The sequence below is a fragment of the Dama dama genome, chromosome 19 (genome assembly GCF_033118175.1).
Source record: "Dama dama isolate Ldn47 chromosome 19, ASM3311817v1, whole genome shotgun sequence".
Taxonomy (NCBI): domain Eukaryota; kingdom Metazoa; phylum Chordata; class Mammalia; order Artiodactyla; family Cervidae; genus Dama; species Dama dama.
The window spans coordinates 52,359,651-52,379,580 of NC_083699.1; the positions used below are offsets into that span (position 1 = coordinate 52,359,651).

Genomic DNA, 19,930 nt, shown 5'->3' on the forward strand with positions numbered 1-19,930 from the left:
CACCCAAGAGCTAACAAGTCCCGAGCAAGACATACCATGCAAATTCTCCAACAACACAGGAACATAGCCCTGAGCTTCAACATATTGGCTGCCCAAAGTCACACCAAACCCGTTGACATCTCAAAACTCACTACTGGACACTTCATTGTGCTCCAGAGAGAAGAAATCCAGTTCCATGCACCAGAACACCGACACAAGCTTCCCTAACCAGGAAACCTTGATAAGCCACCCATCCAACCCTACCCACAGTGATAAACCTCCACAATAAAGAGGAACCACGAATTGCCAGAATACAGAAAAGCCACCCCAAACAAAGCAATATAAACAAGATGAAAAGGCAGAGAAATACTCAGCAGGTAAAGGAACAGGATAAATGCCCACCAAACCAAACAAAAGAGGAAGAGATAGGGAATCTACCTGAAAAAGAATTCAGAATAATGATAGTGAAAATGATCAAAAATCTTGAAAACAAAATGGAGTTACAGATAAATAGCCTGGAGACAAGGATTGAGAAGATGCAAGAAATGTTTAACAAGGACCTAGGAGAAATAAAAAAGAGTCAATATATAATGAATAATGCAATAAATGAGATCAAAAACACTCTGGAGGGAACCAACAGCAGAATAACGGAGACAGAAGATAGGATAAGTGAGGTGGAAGATAGACTGGTAGAAATAAATGAAGCAGAGAGGAAAAAAGAAAAAAAAAGGATTAAAAGAAGTGAGGACAACCTCAGAGACCTCTGGGACAATGTTAAACGTCCCAACATTCGAATCATAGGAGTCCCAGGAGAAAAAGACAAAAAGAAAGATCATGAAAAAATACTTGAGGAGATAATAATTGAAAACTTCCCTAAAATGGGGACAGAAATAGTCACCCAAGTCCAAGAAACCCAGAGAGTCCCAAACAGGATAAACCCAAGGCGAAACACCCCAAGACACATATTAATCAAATTAACAAAGATCAAACACAAAGAACAATATTAAAAGCAGCAAGGAAAAAACAACAAATAACACACAAGGGGATTCCCATAAGGATAAGAGCTGATCTTTCAATAGAAACCCTTCAGGCCAGAAGGGAATGGCAGGACATACTTAAAGTGATGAAAGAGAAAAACCTACAACCCAGATTACTGTACCCAGCAAGGGTCTCATTCAAATATGAAGGAGAAATCAAAAGCTTTACAGACAAGCAAAAGCTGAGAGAATTCAGCACCACCAAACCAGCTCTCCAATAAATGCTAAAGGGTCTTCTCTAGACAAGAAACACGGAAAGGGTGTATAAACTCGAACCCAAAACAACAAAGTAAATGGCAACGGGATCATACTTATCAATAATTAACTTAAATGTAAATGGGTTGAATGCCCCAACCAAAAGACAAAGACTGGCTGAATGGATACAAAAACAAGACCCCTATATATGTTGTCTACAAGAGACCCACCTCAAAACAAGGGACACATACAGACTGAAAGTGAAGAGCTAGAAAAAGATATTCCATGCAAATAGAGACCAAAAGAAAGCACGAGTAGCAATACTTATATCAAATAAAATAGACTTTCAAATAAAGGATGTGAAAAGAGACAAAGAAGGTCACTACATAAAGATCAAGGGATCAATCCAAGAAGAATATATAACAATTATAAATATATATGCACCCAACATAGGAGCATCACAATATGTAAGGCAAATGCTAACAAGTACAAAAGGGGAAATCAACAATAACACAATAATAGTGAGAGACTTTAATACCCCACTCACACCTATGGACAGATCAACTAAACAGAAAATTAACAAGGAAACACAAACTTTAAATGATACAATAGACCAGGTAGACCTAATTGATATCTATAGGACATTTCACCCCAAAACAATGAATTTCACCTTTTTCTCAAGTGCACATAGAACCTTCTCCAGGATAGATCACATCCTGGGTCATAAATCTAGCCTTGGTAAATTCAAAAAATTGAAATCATTCAAAGCATCTTTTCTGACCATAATGCAGTAAGCTTAGATGTCAATTACAGGAGAAAAACTATTAAAAATTACAACATATGGAGGCTGAACAACATGCTGCTGAATAACCAACAAATCACAGAAGAAATCAAAATATGCATAGAAACAAATGAAAATGAAAACACAACAACCCAAAACGTTTGGGACACTGTAAAAGCAATGCTAAGGGGAAGGTCCATAGCAATACAGGCTTACCTCAAGAAACAAGAAAAAAGTCAAACAAATCACCTAACTCTACACCTAAATCAGCTAGAAAAGGAAGAAATGAAGAACCCCAGCATTAGTAGGAGGAAAGAAATCTTAAAAATTAGGGCAGAAATAAATGCAAAAGAAGCAAAATAGACCATAGCAAAAATCAACAAAGCTAAAAGCTGGTTCTTTGAGAAGAAAAATAAAATTGACAGATCATTAGCCAGACTCATCAAGAAACAAAGGGAGAAGAATCAAATCAACAAAATTAGAAATGAAAATGGAGAAATCACAACAGACAACACAGAAATACAAAGGATCATAAAAGACTATTATCAGCAACTATATGCCAATAAAACATACAATTTAGAAGAAATGGACAAATTCTTAGAAAACTATAACTTTACAAAACTGAACCAGGAAGAAATAGAAAATCTTACCAGACCCATCACAAGCATGGAAATCGAAACTGTAATCAGAAATCTTCCAACAAACAAAGCCCAGGACCAGAGAGCTTCACAGCCAAATTCTACCAAAAATTTAGAGAAGAGCTAACACCTATCCTACTCAAACTCTTCCAGAAAATTGCAGAGGAAAGTAAACTTCCAAACTCATTCTATGAGGCCACCATCACCCTAATACCAAAACCAGACAAAGATGCCACAAAAAAAGAAAACTACAAGCCAATATCACTGATGAACATAGATGCAAAAATCCTTAACAAAATTCTAGCAATCAGAATCCAACAACATATTAAAAAGATCATACATCATGACCAAGTGGGATTTATCCCAAGGATGCAAGGATTCTTCAATATCCACAAATCAATCAACATAATACACCACATTAACAAATTGAAAAATAAAAACCATATGATCATCTCAATAGATGCAGAGAAAGCCTTTGACAAAATTCAACATTCATTAATGAGAAGAATCCTCCAGAAAGCAGGAATAGAAAAAATATACCTCAAAATAGTAAAAGCCATATATGACAAACCCACAGCAAACATTATCCTCAATGGTGAAAAATTGAAAGCATGTCCCCTAAAGTCAGGAACAAGACAAGGGTGCCCACTCTCACCACTACTACTCAACATAGTTTTGGAAGTTTTGGCCACAGCAATCAGAGCAGAAAAAGAAATAAAAGGAATCCAGATAGGAAAAGAAGAAGTAAAACTCTCACTGTTTGCAGATGACATGATCCTCTACAGAGAAAACCCTAAAGACTCCACCAGAAAATTACTAGAGCTAATCAATGAATATAGTAAAGTTGCAGGATATAAAATTAACACACAGAAATCCCTTGCATTCCTATACACTAACAATGAGAAAACAGAAAGAGAAATTAAGGAAACAATTCCATTCACCATTGCAACGAAAAGAATAAAATACTTAGGAATATATCTACCTAAAGAAACAAAAGACCTATATATAGAAAACTATAAAACACTGATGAAAGAAATCAAAGAGGACACAAACAGATGGAGAAATATACCATGTTCATGGATTGGAAGAACCAATATAGTGAAAATGAGTATACTACCCAAAGCAATCTATAGATTCAATGCAATCCCGATCAAGCTACCAATGGTATTTTTCACAGAACTAGAACAAATAATTTCACAATTTGTATGGAAATACAAAAAATCTCAAATAGCCAAAGCAATCTTGAGAAAGAAGAATGGAACTGGAGGAATCAACCTGCCTTACTTCAGGCTCTACTACAAAGCCACAGTCATCAAGACAGTATGGTACTGGCACAAAGAGAGAAATATAGATCAATGGAACAAAATAGAAAGCCCAGAGATAAATCCACGCACCTATGGAACCTTATCTTCGATAAAGGAGGCAAGAATATACAATGGAGAAAAGACAATCTTTTAAACAAGTGGTGCTGGGAAAGCTGGTCAACCACTTGTAAAAGAATGAAACTAGAACACTTTCTAACACCACACACAAAAATAAACTCAAAATGGATTAAAGATCTAAATGTAAGACCAGAAACTATAAACTCCCAGAAGAAAACATAGGCAAACTCTCTCTCTGACATAAATCACAGCAGGATCCTTTATGATCCACCTCCCAGAGTATTAGAAATAAAAGCAAAAATAAACAAATGGGACCTAATGAAACTTAAAAGCTTTTGCACAACAAAGGAAACTATAAGCAAGGTGAAAAGACAGCCTTCAGAATGGGATAAAATAATAGCAAATGAAGCAACGGATAAAGAATTAATCTCAAAAATATACAAGCAACTCCTGCAGCTCAATTCCAGAAAAATAAATGACCCAATCAAAAAATGGGCCAAAGAACTAAACAGACATTTCTCCAAAGAAGACATACAGATGGCTAACAAACACATGAAAAGATGCTCAACATCACTCATTATCAGAGAAATGCAAATTAAAACCACAACGAGGTACCATCACACACTGGTCAGAGTGGCTGCTATCAAAAAGTCTATAAGCAATAAATGCTGGAGAGGGTGTGGAGAAAAGGGAACCCTCTTACACTGTTGGTGGAAATGCAAATTAGTACAGCCATGATGGAGAACAATGTGGGGATTCCTTAAAAAACTGAAAATAGAACTGCCATGTGACCCAGCAATCCCACTGCTGGGCATACACACCGAGGAAACCAAAATTGAAAGAGACATGTGTACCCCAGTGTTCATAGCAGTGCTGTTTATAATAGCCAGGACATGGAAGCAACCTAGATGTCCATCAGCAGACAAATGGATAAGAAAGCCATGGTACATATACACAATGGAATATTACTCAGCCATTAAAAAGAATACATTTGAATCAGTTCTAATGAGGTGCATGAAACTGGAGCCTATTACACAAAGTGAAGTAAGCCAGAAAGAAAAACACCAATACAGTATACTAATGCATATATATGGAATTTAGAAAGATGGTAACGATAACCCTATATGCGAGACAGCAAAAGAGACACAGATGTATAGAACAGTCTTTTGGACTCTGTGGGAGAAGGCGAGGGTGGGATGATTTGGGAGAATGGCATTGAAACATGTATATTATCATAGGTGAAACGGATCACCAGTCCAGGTTTGATGCGTGAGACAGGGTGCTCGGAGCTGGTGCACTGGATGACCCAGAGGGATGAGATGGGGAGACAGGTGGGAGGGGGGTTCAGGATGGGGAACACATGTACAACCGTGGCAGATTCATGTCAATGTATGGCAAAACCACTACAATATTGTAAAGTAATTAGCCTCCAATTAAAATAAATAAATTTATATTAAAAAAAGAGCCATTGACTAGACATAATGATATTAGTCCTCCTTACCTTCTTCTTGATTTTAATGAAAATGTTTCTGGAGTCTCTATTAGTATAATATTGGCAGTAGTGTTGCTTTTTGTAATTAACTTTTATAATATTAAGGAAATTCCCTTACATTCAATCTTGAGTAAAAGTTTTAAAATTAATAAATATTGGCTTTTGTCAAATTCAAATTTGTTGATATGATCATATGGCTTTATTCCTATAATCTAGTAATATGGTAAATTATTATTGATATTATTTCAGATGTTGAACATACATTTCTGTGATGGGCTTTATTGGTTTGTGATTTAGCATGCTTGTTTTAATATCTTACTTAGTAATTTTACATTCATGTTAAGTGAAATTGGTGTATAAGGCTTTTTGTCTTGTTCTTGTTCAGTTTTGGTATTGAGATTATCCTAGAATTATAAAAGAATTGAACTGCTTCTCCCAGTGTTCTATTCTCTGAAACAGTTTGTAGAATTGTTTGTTCTTTGAAGATTTGTTAAAATTCATCTGTAAAATTATCTTCAGTTTTCTAGCATCTTGGGGATATGGAGATAGGGTTAAGGAGAAAGAGACATTAATTGTTAATGGTTTCCTCAGATTTTCCACTCCTTTTTGAGTCAGATTGGGTAAATTTTATTTTTTTTTCCTAGAAAATCATCCATGTGTGTGTCAGTTACTCAGTCATGTTCTACTCTTTGCAACCCCATGGACTGCAGCCCACCAGGCTCCTCTGTCTATGGAATTCTCCATGCAAGAATACTGGAGTGGGTTGCCATTTCCTCCTCCAGGGTATCTTCCTGACCCAGGTATTGAACCAGAGTCTCCTGCATTGCAGGCAGATTCTTTACCATCTGAGCCACCAGAGAAGCCAAAATCATTCGTGTTTATGCCAAATTTACTGAGATAAAATTTTTGTAAAGTTCTCATTATTAAAAAAATAAAATATATAATTTTAACCACTTTTTCATTCCTAATATTGTTTTTTTTCTTTTTTTTTTTTTTCTTCATCAGCCTTAGTTAGAAGTTAGTCTTTTTTTAGCTTTCAAAGAAGTAACTTCTAGCCTTGTTGATCTTCTAATGTTTCTTTGTTACCTATTACACTAATTTCAATTCTAATATATAATATTTTCTTTCTCTGCTTTAAGATACTATTGTTCTTCTAGTTCCTCAAGTGAAACTCTCACTCATTTATTTTCAATTTTTTTAAAAAAGAACATTTTGAGGCTATAAAGTTCCCTATAATTACCTTTTAGGTGGCACCCCAAAATTGCTGAGATATTTTTGATATTACTTAATTATAAATATTTCATAATATCATTGTAATTTCCTTTTAACATGTAAATCATTGGATATGTGCTCCAAAGTTTCTAAGCATGTATTTTGAACTATTTTTTGTTATTTATTTATATTCTCATTATCTATAGTCATATGGTGATTAATAAAATATGATTTCTTTTAAATGGTTTATTTGTCCTAGTAGAAAATAATTTCATAAATGTTTTACATTTATATTCTTGAAAGAATACCTGCTTTTTGTTTTTATATTGTAAGATTCTACATATTTACTATTAGAACAGGCATATTCAGTCTTTCAAGGCAATAGAAATAAAACAAAAATAAACAAAAGGGATATAATCAAACTTACAAGTTTTTGCATAGCAAAGGAAACCATAAACCAAATGAAAAGACAACATATAGAATGGGAGAAAATATTCACAAATGATGCAACTGACAGGGCTTAATTTCCAATATATTAATATTCTTAATGTTCCAAACCAAATAACCCAACTGAAAAATGGGCAGAAGATCTAAAGAGACATTTCTCCAAAGAAGAAATACAAATAGCCAATAGATACATTAAAAGATGCTAGACAAAGCTAATTATTAGAGAAATGAAAATCACCTCACATTAAACAGCCATCATTAAATGGTCTACAAATAAGAAATGCTGGAGAGGGCGAGAAGAAAAATATATACTATACTGCTTGTAAGATTGTAAGTTGGTGCAGCCACTGTGGAAACTAGTATGGAGGTTTTTCAGAAAACTAAAAACTGAATTACAATATGATCCAGCAACATCCAGAGGAAAACCATAATTCAAAAAGATATATGCAGCCTATGTTCATAGCAAGCATTATTCAAAATTGCCAAGACATGGAAACAATCTAAATGTCCATCAAGAGATCAATGGATAAAGAAGATGTGGTACATATTTACAATGGAATACTACTCAGTCATGAAAAAGAACAAAATAATGCCATTTGCAGCAACACAGGTGCAACTAGAGATTATCATACTAATTGAAATAAGTCCAAATAAGAGAGACAAATACCACACAATATCACTTACATGTGGAATCCAAAAGATGACATGAATGGACCTATCTATGAAACAGAAACAGGTACTTTGTCAATGCTAGTATTATGTGATAAGCAAAATAAACAAGATAACGGCCCTCTTGGAGCTTATAAGAGAATAAATCCAATAACATATAAATTTATAAATGACAATTGATATAAAGAAGATACTGCTCTGAAGGTCTATAACAAGGGGATTTGATCTTGTCAGAAGAGACTTAAGAAAGACTTTCTTGATCAAGTAAATCCTGAAATATAATCTAGAGAATAAATTATCTACATGGAAAGAAAGATATATTTCTAGCTGAATAGACAGTGTAAGTCCCTGAGGAAGGTAGGTAGTTAGGACTTCTGTGTCTAGGGCTGAGGGGTGCAGGTGAGAGATGCAAATTTACAAGTTATATGTAAATAAGTATTGATTGCAAGAGAAATATAGAACTTATCTGAGGAAAGATTATAGAATAAAAAGAAAAACGGACCTAGAATTAAGCTTTGAGAAACTTGAGCTGTAATGACTGAGTAGAAGATTATAACCCAGCAAAGAAAAGACAGAAAAGTATCTTGAAAGAAAAGAGAAAAGCCAATAAGGCAGTATGTCACAGAATCAAAAGAAAATGACTAACTTAATAAGAAGGTAATGGTGATTTCTGTTAAATTAATAAAAAAGAAGCCATTCTATTTAAATTTTAGATCATAATCAGTGTGGTTCCATTGTGAATTCTTACTTTTCCAATTACTCATGCTTATGTATACTTACTTAAAGTATTCATCAGAAGGCCATTGTTGTCATGATGTTTATTCTGACCGGACACTATCTCAGGAATCCTGTACTGTGGCATGATAGACATGGTAGGATGTTCTGAGATATAGTTCTCTGGATCAGGAGAGGATTTGCACTCTTCATCTTCTGAATCACTGGAACTATCCTCACTGCTTGAAGATGATGGACTTTTAGAATCTGATGAACTATCACAACTACTCATCTGGTCCATTAGACTAGCTTCTGCTTTCAGTTCTGAAAATTAAACAGAATTTAACAGTTAGGTCAAATAAATAATGTTAACTATAAATATTAAACAAACATAACAAAATTTGAATGTGTCAATTTCTAATGAACTTGATGAGGAATAAATAATGTATACATTCACAGCATTTTATGCATTTTATTTAAAAAGCTCCTCTACTAGTACAAAATGAAAAGTAAAACCCTACTTCCTACCCCATCCTCAAGTTCTTTTAATCCTACTCTCCAGGAATAATCATTCCTAACAGTTTCTTGTCACCGTATATGTTCTAAAATTCTGCTTGGAAACTGGCATTTTAGATTTTGACACCCAATTCACCTGTTGTTAAAGCTTGAGTGTGGTCTTTGTTACCACCCAACCAAGAGTTATTTTCTGAAGGGGTAGGTTATAAGATGCCCTGACTATGCTATTCCTCCTTTCGTCTTTTCTGAGGTCTCTAACCAGATTACCTTCCTCTTTTCATCTTTCAGAGTTCTCCTTTGGTTGTCTTTTGCATTATTTCCTGGGTGTATAGTTTTACTTTGTGGGAAAAATCAGAAACAGATAAGTCTATGTCATCTTGTCCCACAATACATTTTAAAAGACTGAATTTATACAGAATATGTTCTCTACCAAAACAAAATAAAATTTAAAATTTATAAATGGAACCTAGATAATCTTCAAATATTTGAGACATAAATGCTCTTCTGAAAAACCCATGGTTCAAGGAAGAAATAAAAAAGATTTTAGAAAATACTTCTAATGGAAAGAAAATGAAACCACAATTTATCAAAATCTGTGGAATAAAAATAAAGTACATTTTGGAGAAAAATTTAAGACATTTAATGATTATGTTGGAGGAAAAGGAGGTTTCAATTAAGTGAACTAAGCTGTACTTAAGCTAGAGAAAGAAGAGCAAAATTAAACAAGCAGAAGGAAAAAAAAAAAAGAGCAAAAAACAAGAAAGACAACCAAAAGAGTGAAAATAAATGAAACAAAAATTGATTGCTTTAGATAAATAATGTTGATAAAACTCAGCTGGGTTTATAAAGAAAAAAAGATACTAAACATGAATTAGAGAAGGAAATGGCAACCCACTCCAGTATTCTTGCCTTAAGAAATCTCATGGACAGAGGAGCCTGGCAGGCAACAGTTCATAGGGTCGTGAGAGTCGGACATGACTTAGTGACTAAACCACCACTGCCAAACATGAATTACTAATATAAGGAGTCAAAGAGGTGACAGCACTACAGATCTTACAGCATTAAAAGAATAGCAAGGAATATTTCGAACTACGTTATGCCCCTGTTGCTGCTAAGTTGCTTTAGTCGTGTTCAACTCTGTGCGACCCCATAGATGGCAGCCCACCAGGCTCCCCCGTCCCTGGGATTCTCCAGGCAAGAACAGGGGAGTGGGTTGCCATTTCCTTCTCCAGTGCATGAAAGTGAAAAGTGAAAGTGAAGTTGCTCAGCCGTGTCCGACTCGTGGCGACCCCATGGACTGCAGCCTACCAGGCTCCTCCATCCATGGGATTTTCCAGGCAAGAGTACCGGCAGTAAATTAGATGAAATGGATCAATTCCTTAAAAGGCACAAACTACTAAGGTTCACTCAAGAAGAAACAGCGTGAATATCCCTAAAAATTAGGTTGTAGTTATAACCTTCCCTACACCCTGCACACAAAAAATCTCCAGTGACAGAAGACTTCACTAGTGAATTATACCGGTTATTTAAGGGAGAAATAATAGCAGCCTGATGCAAATTCTTCTGTATAATTAAGAAGGAAGGAATACTTTCCAATTCATTCCTTAGGGACAGAATTACTGCTACAGGAATTCAACAGAGACATTACCAAACCAAACTCCCAATATCCTTTATGAACCTGGTCACAAAACTTTTAAGCAAAATTTTAGTAAATCAAATTTAATAATATATACCAGTGGTTTTCAACCAGCTACGATTTTCTCACGTAGGAAGACATCTGGCAATGTTTGAAAACATTTTTGGTTGTCTCAATGGGGGGCAAGTGGTGATACTAGCATCTACTGGGTAGAAGCTAGAGAGGCTGCTAGGTACTTTACAATACACAAGTCAGAGCCTGACAAAGAACCATCGGATTCCAAATGTCAATATTGCTGAGGTTGAGAAGTGCTAATATTTAAAAGGACAATATATAATGACTAAGTGGGGTTTTCCAAGGAATACAAACTTTTAAAAATCAATCCATATAGTTCACTATGTTAAAAACTGAAAAATAAAAGCCATCTCAAAATAGCAGAAATTTCAACAGTAGTTCTTGACCAAAAAAAGAATAAAAACTTTCAGCATAATAGAAATAGAAATTAAAAAAAAAAAAGAAAAAGAAATAGAAATTAACCTGATGAAGGACATCTAGAAAGAACTTACAGCTGAAATCATACATAATTGTAAAGAACTGAAACCACATGTAACTGTAAAGACTGAATATTTCCTAGCATCAGAAACAAGAGGTTTTCCACTTTGACCACATCTAGTCAGTGTTGAATTGAAGGTTCTACTTGGTACAATTAGTTGTGAAAAAGAAATAAGAACCATCAGATTGGAAAGGGAGAGGTAAAATTGTCATTATTCACAGATAACTTGACTGTAAATACAGAAAATCCTAAGGTACCTTCAAAAAAGGCTCAAGAATAGTGAGTTTAGCAAGGTTAAATATAACAAGGACAATATACAAAAATCGGTTTCATTCCAATCCCAAAGAAAGACAATGCCAAAGAATGTTTAAACTACCACAGAACTGCCCTCATTTCACATGCTAGCAAAGTAATGCTCAAAATTCTCCAAGCTTGGCTTCAACAGTACATGAACCAAGAACTTCCAGATATTCAAGCTGGATTTAGAAAAGGCAGAGGAACCAGAGACCAAACTTCCAACATTTGTTGGATCATAGAAAAAGCAAGAGGATTCCAGAAAAATATCTACTTCTGTTTCACTGACTACGCTAAAGCCTTTGAATGTGTGGATCATGACAAACTGAGGAAAATTCTTCAAGAGATGGAAATACTAGGCCACTTTACCTGCCACCTAAGAAACCTGTTTGCAGGTCAAGAAGCAACAGTTAGAACCGGAAATAGAACAACAGACTGGTTCCAAATTGGGAAAGGAGTACATCAAGGTTGTATATGGTCACCCTGCTTATTTAACTTATATGCAGAGTACATCACGCAAAATGCCAAGCTGGATGAAGAAGAAGCTGGAATCAAGACTGCAGGGAGAAATATCAATAACCTCAAATATGCAGATGATACCACCCTTACGGCAGAAAGTGAAGAGGCACTAAAGAGTCTCCTGATGAAAGTAAAACAGAGGAGTGAAAAAGCTGGCTTAAAATTCAACATTCAAAAAACTAAGATCATGGCATCTGGTCCCATCACTTCACAGCAAATAGATGGGAAAACAATGGAAACAGTGGGAAACTTTATTTTGGGGGGCTCCAAAATCACTGCAGATGGTGACTGCAGCCATGAAATTAAAAGACAGTTGCTCCTTGGAAGAAAAGCTATGAAAAAACTAGACAGCATATTAAAAAGCAGAGACATCACTTTGCCAACAAAGGTCCATCTAGTTGAAGGTATGGTTTTTCCAGTAGTCATGTATGGATGTGAGTGTTGGACCATAAAGGAGGCTGAGCGTTGAAGAATTGATGCTCTTGAACCGTGGTGGTGGTGTTGTTCAGATGCCCAGTTGTGTCAGACTCTTTGCAATCCCATGAACTGCAACACACCAGGCCTTGCTGTTCCTCACCATCTCCTGAAGTTTGCCCAAGTTCATGTCCATTGCATTGGTGATGCTTACCAACCACATCATCCTCTGAAGCCCTCTTCTCCTTCCCCTCAATTTTCCCCAGTATCAGGGACTTCTCCAGTGAGTCAGCTGTTCATATCAGATGACCAAAATACTGCAGCTTCAGCTTCAGCATCAGTCCTTCCAATGAGTATTCAGGATTGATTTCCCTCAAGATTGACTGCTTTGGTATCCTTGCAATCCAAGGGGCTCGCAGGAGTCTTCTCTAGCACTATAGTTTGAAGGCATCAATTCTCTGGCGTTCTGCCTTCTTTACGGCCCAAATCTCATAACTGTACATGACCACTGGGAAGACCACAGCCTTGACTATACGGACCTTTGTTGGCAGGGTAATGTCTCTGCTTTTCAACATACCGTCTAGGTTTGTCATAGCCTTCCTGCCAAGAAGAAACTGTCCTCTGATTTAATGGCTGCAGTCACCATCCGCAGAGATTTTAGAGCCCAAGAAGAGGAAATCTGTCATGATATGTCCACCTTTTCCACTTCTATTTGACATAAAGTAATGTGACCAGATGCCATGATCATACTTTTTTTTAATATTTAGTTTTACGCCGGCTCTGTCTCTCTCCTCCTTGACCCTCATCAAGAGGCTCTTTAGTTCCTCTTTGCTTTCTGCCATTAGAGTGGTATCATCCACATATCTGAAGTTGTTGATGTTTCTCCCACCTATCTTGATTCCAGCCTGTAACTCATCCAGCCTGGATGTTGTGCTCAGTGTATAGCTTAAGCAAACAGAATGACAGCAGACAGCCCTGTTGTACTCCTTTCTCAATCTTAAACCAATCAGTTGTTCCACACAGGGTTCTAACTGTTGCTTCTTGACCCGCATATAGGTTTCTTAGGAGACAGGTAAGATGGTCTGGTATTCCCATCTCTTTAAGAGCTTTCCATAGTTTTTAATAATCCACACAGTCAAAGGCTTTAGCGTAGTCCATGAAACAGATATAGATGTTTTTCTGGAATCCCCTTGGTTTCTCTATGACCCAGTGAATGTTGGCAATTTGATATCTGGTTCTGCTGCCTTTTCTAAACCCAGCTTGGACATCTGGAAGTTCTTGGTTCATGTAATTCTGAAGCATAGCATGCAGGACTTTAAGCATGACCTTACTAGCATGGGAGATGAGTGCAACTGTCCAATGGTTAGCACATTCTTTAGTACTATCCTTCTTGGGAATTTGAATGAGGACTGACCTTTTCCAGTCCTGTGGCCACTGTGGGGTCTTCTAGATTTACTGACATATTGAATGCAACACCCTGATGGCATCATCCTTTAGGGTTTTCAATAGCTCTACTGGAATCCCATCACATCCACTAGCTTTATGAACAATAGTGCTTCCTAAGATTCACTTGACTTTGCACTCTAGAATATCTGGCTCTGGGTGACTGACCACACCATCATAGTAATCCGGTTCTTTAAGATCTTTTTTGTACAGTTCTTCATGTATTCTTTCCATCTCTTCTTGATCTCTTCAGTATCTACTAGTTTTCTACCATTTCTGTCCTTATTGTGCCCATGAAGCCTTCTTGTCTCCCCGTGCTATTCTTTGGAACTCTGTGTTTAGTTGGATGTACCTTTTCCTTTCTCCTTTGCTTTTTGCTTCTCTTCTTTCTTCAGCTATTTGTAAAGATATCCTCAGATAGCCACTTTGCCTTCTTGCTTTTCTTTTTCTTTAGGATGGTTTTGTTTGCTGCCTCCTGTACAATATTACAGACCTCTGTCCATAGTTCTTCAGGCATACTGTTAACTAGATTGAATCCCTTGAATCTATTCATTACTTCCAGCACATATTTCACTTCTACATATTTACTTAAGATAAAACATTTGTCTTTTCAAAGAATTATGTGTGATATTCATAACAGTTTTATTTGTAAAAACCAAAAACTGGAAACAACTCAAATGTCCATCTTGAAGTTGAGCAGATAAGCAAATTGTTGTCCATTCATAAAGAAGACCACTACTCAGCAGTAAAAAAGGATTGAACCATTGATACATGCTTCAATAATGGATGATTATCAAAATAATTATGCTTAGTGCAAAAATATAGACATAAAAAAAGAGAACATACTATATGATTCCACTGATATAAATGTCTAAAATAAATTAATGATAGTGACATAAAGCAGATCAGTACTTACCTAGGAATGGATGGAGTGGGGAGGACTGGCAGAGCGGTATTACAAATGACCGGGCAGAAATGTTTTAGAGTGATAAATAAGTTCATTATCCTGGTTGTGGCTGTAACTTCAGGATGCACAAATATCAAAACCTAACAGACTGTAGTTTAAATACCTGAAGATTTTGTGTCAGATATACCTCAATAAAGCTGTTAAAACATGTACGAACACATGCACAAGTGATACTACATGGCTTCTGAGCCTGTGTAATTAAAAAGATAAAGATTTCACCTCTCTCCACACTGTCCTTTCTCCTTTCACTCTGCTTCTCAACACTTATTCTTGGAACCTAGCCACTAGGTTGTGAGGAAACCTAGGTCACCTGGAAAGGTTATGTGTACTCTAATCATTATAGCAACAACAGTTCTGAGATTATATTTTCCTTATTGTTTGTAAAGTGAACACTAATATAATAGGGATCTAATACTATACTGGGCTTAGAAGGGGGTAAGTGGAAACAGACAGTGATATATAAGTTATGAAGGCTAAGTGTAGAAGCAAATAAACTTTAGTGATCAGGATCTTGCTCCTACCACATTTAATTACAATAACACAAACACCCAAACTGCAGCTAGAAAAGAAATAGATATATAAGTTTCCTTACTTTCAAAGGGACTGTGCTTCCCTAGAAACACCTTCCTGCTGAGAAGTGAGCAGCAATTCAGAAGAACTTGCCTGCTGCTTTGGCTTCCTACATCTCCTCACTTCACTATTGGTTTGGCGACATCTTAGACATCTATAGTCTGGCTATACATAAAAAAAACTTCAACAGGAAGAAGCTGTGAAGACCTGAATTTGAATCATAACTGTCAAAGAGAAGAAAACTCCAATTACACATATTTAAACTTGTTCCTCTGAATAATAAATAAATACTTGTTCCTCTGAATAATAAAAAATGTAAATTCTGTTATATATAGGCTCATGTACATAAAATCATTAAACTACATTCTTCCTCTAGAAAAACCCATAATTTAAAAAATGCTTTTAGAATTGTATGGTTAGTTTGCTTGTCAATTAAAATGAAAGATTTCACTTAACATTTACTAATAATTTATTGTAAAGGGACATTACATATGCATAGATTTTACCTCTTTCAATATCATCCATCGGAGATGCTGGGGACATCTTGTCTTCGGATGGAGAATGTTTTATAAGATTGGGAGTCCTAGCTGAATTTCGCATTTGTTGCTGCTGCTGTTCTATTTGATACCTAATTTTACTACTTCCTTCAAACCTGCCATTAAGAATAGCAAAAGGTCAAAACTAGTATGATGATTGCAATATAACAACAATTTCAACTTACAAAGCTGCTAAAACTGACAGCTTGTTCTTTATTCTAGAGATCTTTAAAATGACATTCAAAGATTAAAGCATTAACTTCATTCATTATATAACAAATGTTTATTGAGCCCTGTTATATACATGGCATACACACAGGTTCACTGAAGGATACAAATATGAATAAAAACAAAACCATCGCTCCAAACTGAAGAGATAAGACATACACAAATGACTGAAATAAAATGAAATTATATGTAAGTATACAAGAGGTACAATATATTCCCTAAATTTTGAAACTTTCACCCTGTTAAATCACTCCCACATTTTTCGTTTATAACATTAAGACATGTTACTAAAGAAGATTCGTATACTCTCCTTTCAATACTTTTAAGAAAAGAGTATGTATAAATAACACAGTTATGTTTGACTTTCCTGCTCCCATTTCCAGTCACCAAATCCTGTTAGTTCTTCCTTCACAAAGTATTTGGAACTTCACTTTTCTCTTCATTCCTACTCTCAAGAATGATGGTTTATGCATTTTTCTGTTTCCCACATGGTTTCATTTAAATTGATTTGCTTGTTATATTTACATTTCAAAACAAGAATGTAAGCATGTTGATCCCTGGTTAAAAAAATTTTAATACAGTATATAACCACCGCCAATAAGACACTGCCCTAATTTCATAGTTAATATTGAAAGCATTAGCTCACCTAACTCTAGCTTCTTCCAGCCTCATTCCCCATTTCTAATATTGGTACACAAGCAAAGAAGCAAATTTCTGCTCTATTCAAGCAAATCTTATTCATGGGTTCCAAATAAGTCAGATAAATTCCTACCTTGTTTACGTCCTCATGTTCTCTCTGATAATTAAATCAGTATTTTCTAAACTTTTCCACCAAAAAAAATCATCTGAGAGGAGAGGATAATTAAAAAAAAAAAGGTTCCTAGGCTCCTTCCCTGATCAGTTGAGTTCGGGAACTCATATGTTTAACAAACACACAATGGTAATTCTTATCAGCAAATATGTTTGAGGAAAACAGTCCTAAATCTTATCCTCCTCTTAAGGTACATCAGTCAGAGCCCCGTTAATGCTCTGGTGAACCATAACTTCTCCCTTCTTTTAATTCCTAGAACAAGTTTTGTCTATACTATTAATATTTTTATGACTTTTAGAGCACAGCCCTTTATGCTCATGCTAATTAATCTACTGGCTATTCCCCCCCAAAATCTGAGATGGCTATACTCTCTTACTGACTTTTTAAATGCAATTACATGTTATCCAATTAAAATGTAGAAGTTTTGAGGTTACTATTTGTATTGGAAATTCTCCCTTTTCTTGCTTCATGTTTTCTAGGTGCTTGATAAAATTTTACTAATGATAATGATATTATTTGGAGAGTACACGATGACTCCTTTCAGTCCAGTTCTACAAACATATCTACAATAGAATAAAGATATAACTACATATAAGAAAACCTTTAGAAACAAAAGAAGCTTTTATATATCATAGGGAGAAATGGTAAAAGCGTCTGGCTAAAGGATCTTCATCAAATTTAAACTTGCAAAAAAATCAGAACATCTTGCACCACACAGAAAAATCCTTATAATAATGTGACTTAATCCAATAACTTTTTTCATTGACATTTTCTTAGCAATTTATGTGTTGATAAAATATTTCTTTCATTAACCACATACCTTGTTTTTTTTACAGTGATGTTGCTGCTGAGTTTTTCTAGACGACATTCCCCAGTATCATGGTTAATAATCAAAATGCATTCTTTTAAGTAAGGTTTCTTTGAACCTTTGAAAACAGTTACTGGTGCAGTTGAACCCTGTTTAAAAAGTTTATTATTATTACTTGAAATTTAGCATAGAAATTCAGTTCAAAGAGACTGAGATCTTCACTTCCCTGGTACCTCAGCTGGTAAAGAATCCGCCTGCAATGCGGAAGACCTGGGTTTGATCCCTGGGTTGGGAAGATCCCCTGGAAAAGGGAACAGCCCCACTCCAGTATTCTGGCCTGGAGAATTCCATGGACTGTATAGTCCATGGAGTTGCAGAGTCAGACATGACTGAGTGACTTTCACTTGAGGTCTTCTGTCTTTCTCAATCTATACTGTACTTCAAGTCACCTAAGTTAACTACCCAAATTTACTACTCTGGCAATAAGGACTATAGTAAAAAAACACAGATGAAGAGAGACTGAGATCTCAAAATTGCTGTCTTGAGGAAAGAGACCAGAGGAAGTAGTTGCGCTAAGCCAGTAAAGATTTGTTTCATAAACCTTTGTTGATTTGGTCTACAACAGGCCATTGGGGTTCAATTCTAATACAGCCAATGTACTTTACAATAAGGGGACAAAAGTTCTGAATTATATTCCCTACCCCTCCTCTTCTTCCTTCTTTAATTTGTCAAGTCTGAAATCTTATTAAAGAGGTGCTCCACTATGCAGATTAAGTAAAATGAATGTATCAAGAAACATGTTACATTAAACCCACTGATTAATTTTAGCACCCTTAAAAGTGGGCCAAGCAGACATTATATGCCTCGTGATGTAATATAAAAGAAAGTACAAGGCACAATCTACAAAGCATTTTTGCCTGAAGAAAAAAAAAAAGCCTTACAAACAATCTAACTCTAATCAAGCTTTTAAAAATAACTACCAGCTTATAGGAAACATGAGGAGAGAGAAACAAGATACATAATACCAGACAGAAGTTATTTGAAATCCAGAATGTGGGTACATACTCTAGGACAATTAATCTGGTTTCTCCAGCAAACTGATGTCATAATAGAGGTCAGGGAATTTTACAGAATAAAAGAGGCATAAGAAACATAATATCAGAATGCAATATAGGAATATAAAATAGGTAAACAATAAGGGCCTACTCTATAGCAAAGGGAAATATGCTCAATATCTTATAATAACTTATAATGGAAAATAATCTGAAAATATATATAGATATGTATAATTGAATCACTTTGATATATACTTGAATTAACACAACCTTGTAAATTAATGACACCTCAACAAATAAATGAATACATAAATACGCTATATAAGGATTTTACATGGATTCCTAGGGAGAAAAGCTGAAAAAAGACATTTTTGAAAGCATCATGAAAATATAAATATGGACCAGGTCTTTAATTAATTTTATGGTAAGTGATGGTTGGCATGGTCCTTAAGTGAAAATAAAAATATCCTTATCAGTTAAGGATGTATACATAAGCATTTGTGAATATCTGGGATTGCTTTTAAAATATGACAGGAAAAAGAAGTAGTAGGAGACTATATTAAAAACAGCAAAATGGTGATAATTCTTGAAACTCAATAAGTATATAGGAGTTCATTATACTATTCTATTTTCCATAATAAAAGGTTAGAGAACCCTGGCTCACTCCTAATAACCCACATTTACCGACATGCTCCTCTTCTATCCTTTGTCCCCACTTTCCTCAACCCTGAAGGAATTTTATGTTTCTCATTCTCTTATTTTATCCCACATATATGTATCCCTAAACAATATATTGTTATAATTGCTTGGTTTTGAACTTTATAGAAGTACATTGAATTTTTACAGCACTAATTATAATAATTTTGTTGAACACAATAGTAATATTAGATCAAGTTAGAACAAGGTGACTTCTAAAAATCTGCAGTCCCATGGACTGTAGCCCACCAGGCTCCTCTGTCTATGGAATTTTCCAGGCAAGAATACTGGAGCAGGTTGCCATTTTCTATTCCAGGGGATGTTCTCCACCCAGGGAT

The 19,930-nt window shown here is 35.4% G+C and overlaps 1 protein-coding gene across 1 annotated transcript in view; it reads right to left on the minus strand.

Moving 5' to 3' along the window:
* The window catches only part of EAF2 (ELL associated factor 2), a 44,463-nt gene that overhangs the window by 7,797 nt on the left and 16,736 nt on the right, over positions 1–19,930 (minus strand). The window contains exons 3-5 of the mRNA XM_061167048.1: positions 17,854–17,990; positions 15,965–16,110; positions 8,613–8,870 (exon numbers count right to left, since the gene is read on the minus strand). Of these exons, the coding sequence (XP_061023031.1) occupies positions 8,613–8,870; positions 15,965–16,110; positions 17,854–17,990 (541 nt within the window). The remainder of the gene's footprint in view (positions 1–8,612; positions 8,871–15,964; positions 16,111–17,853; positions 17,991–19,930) is intronic.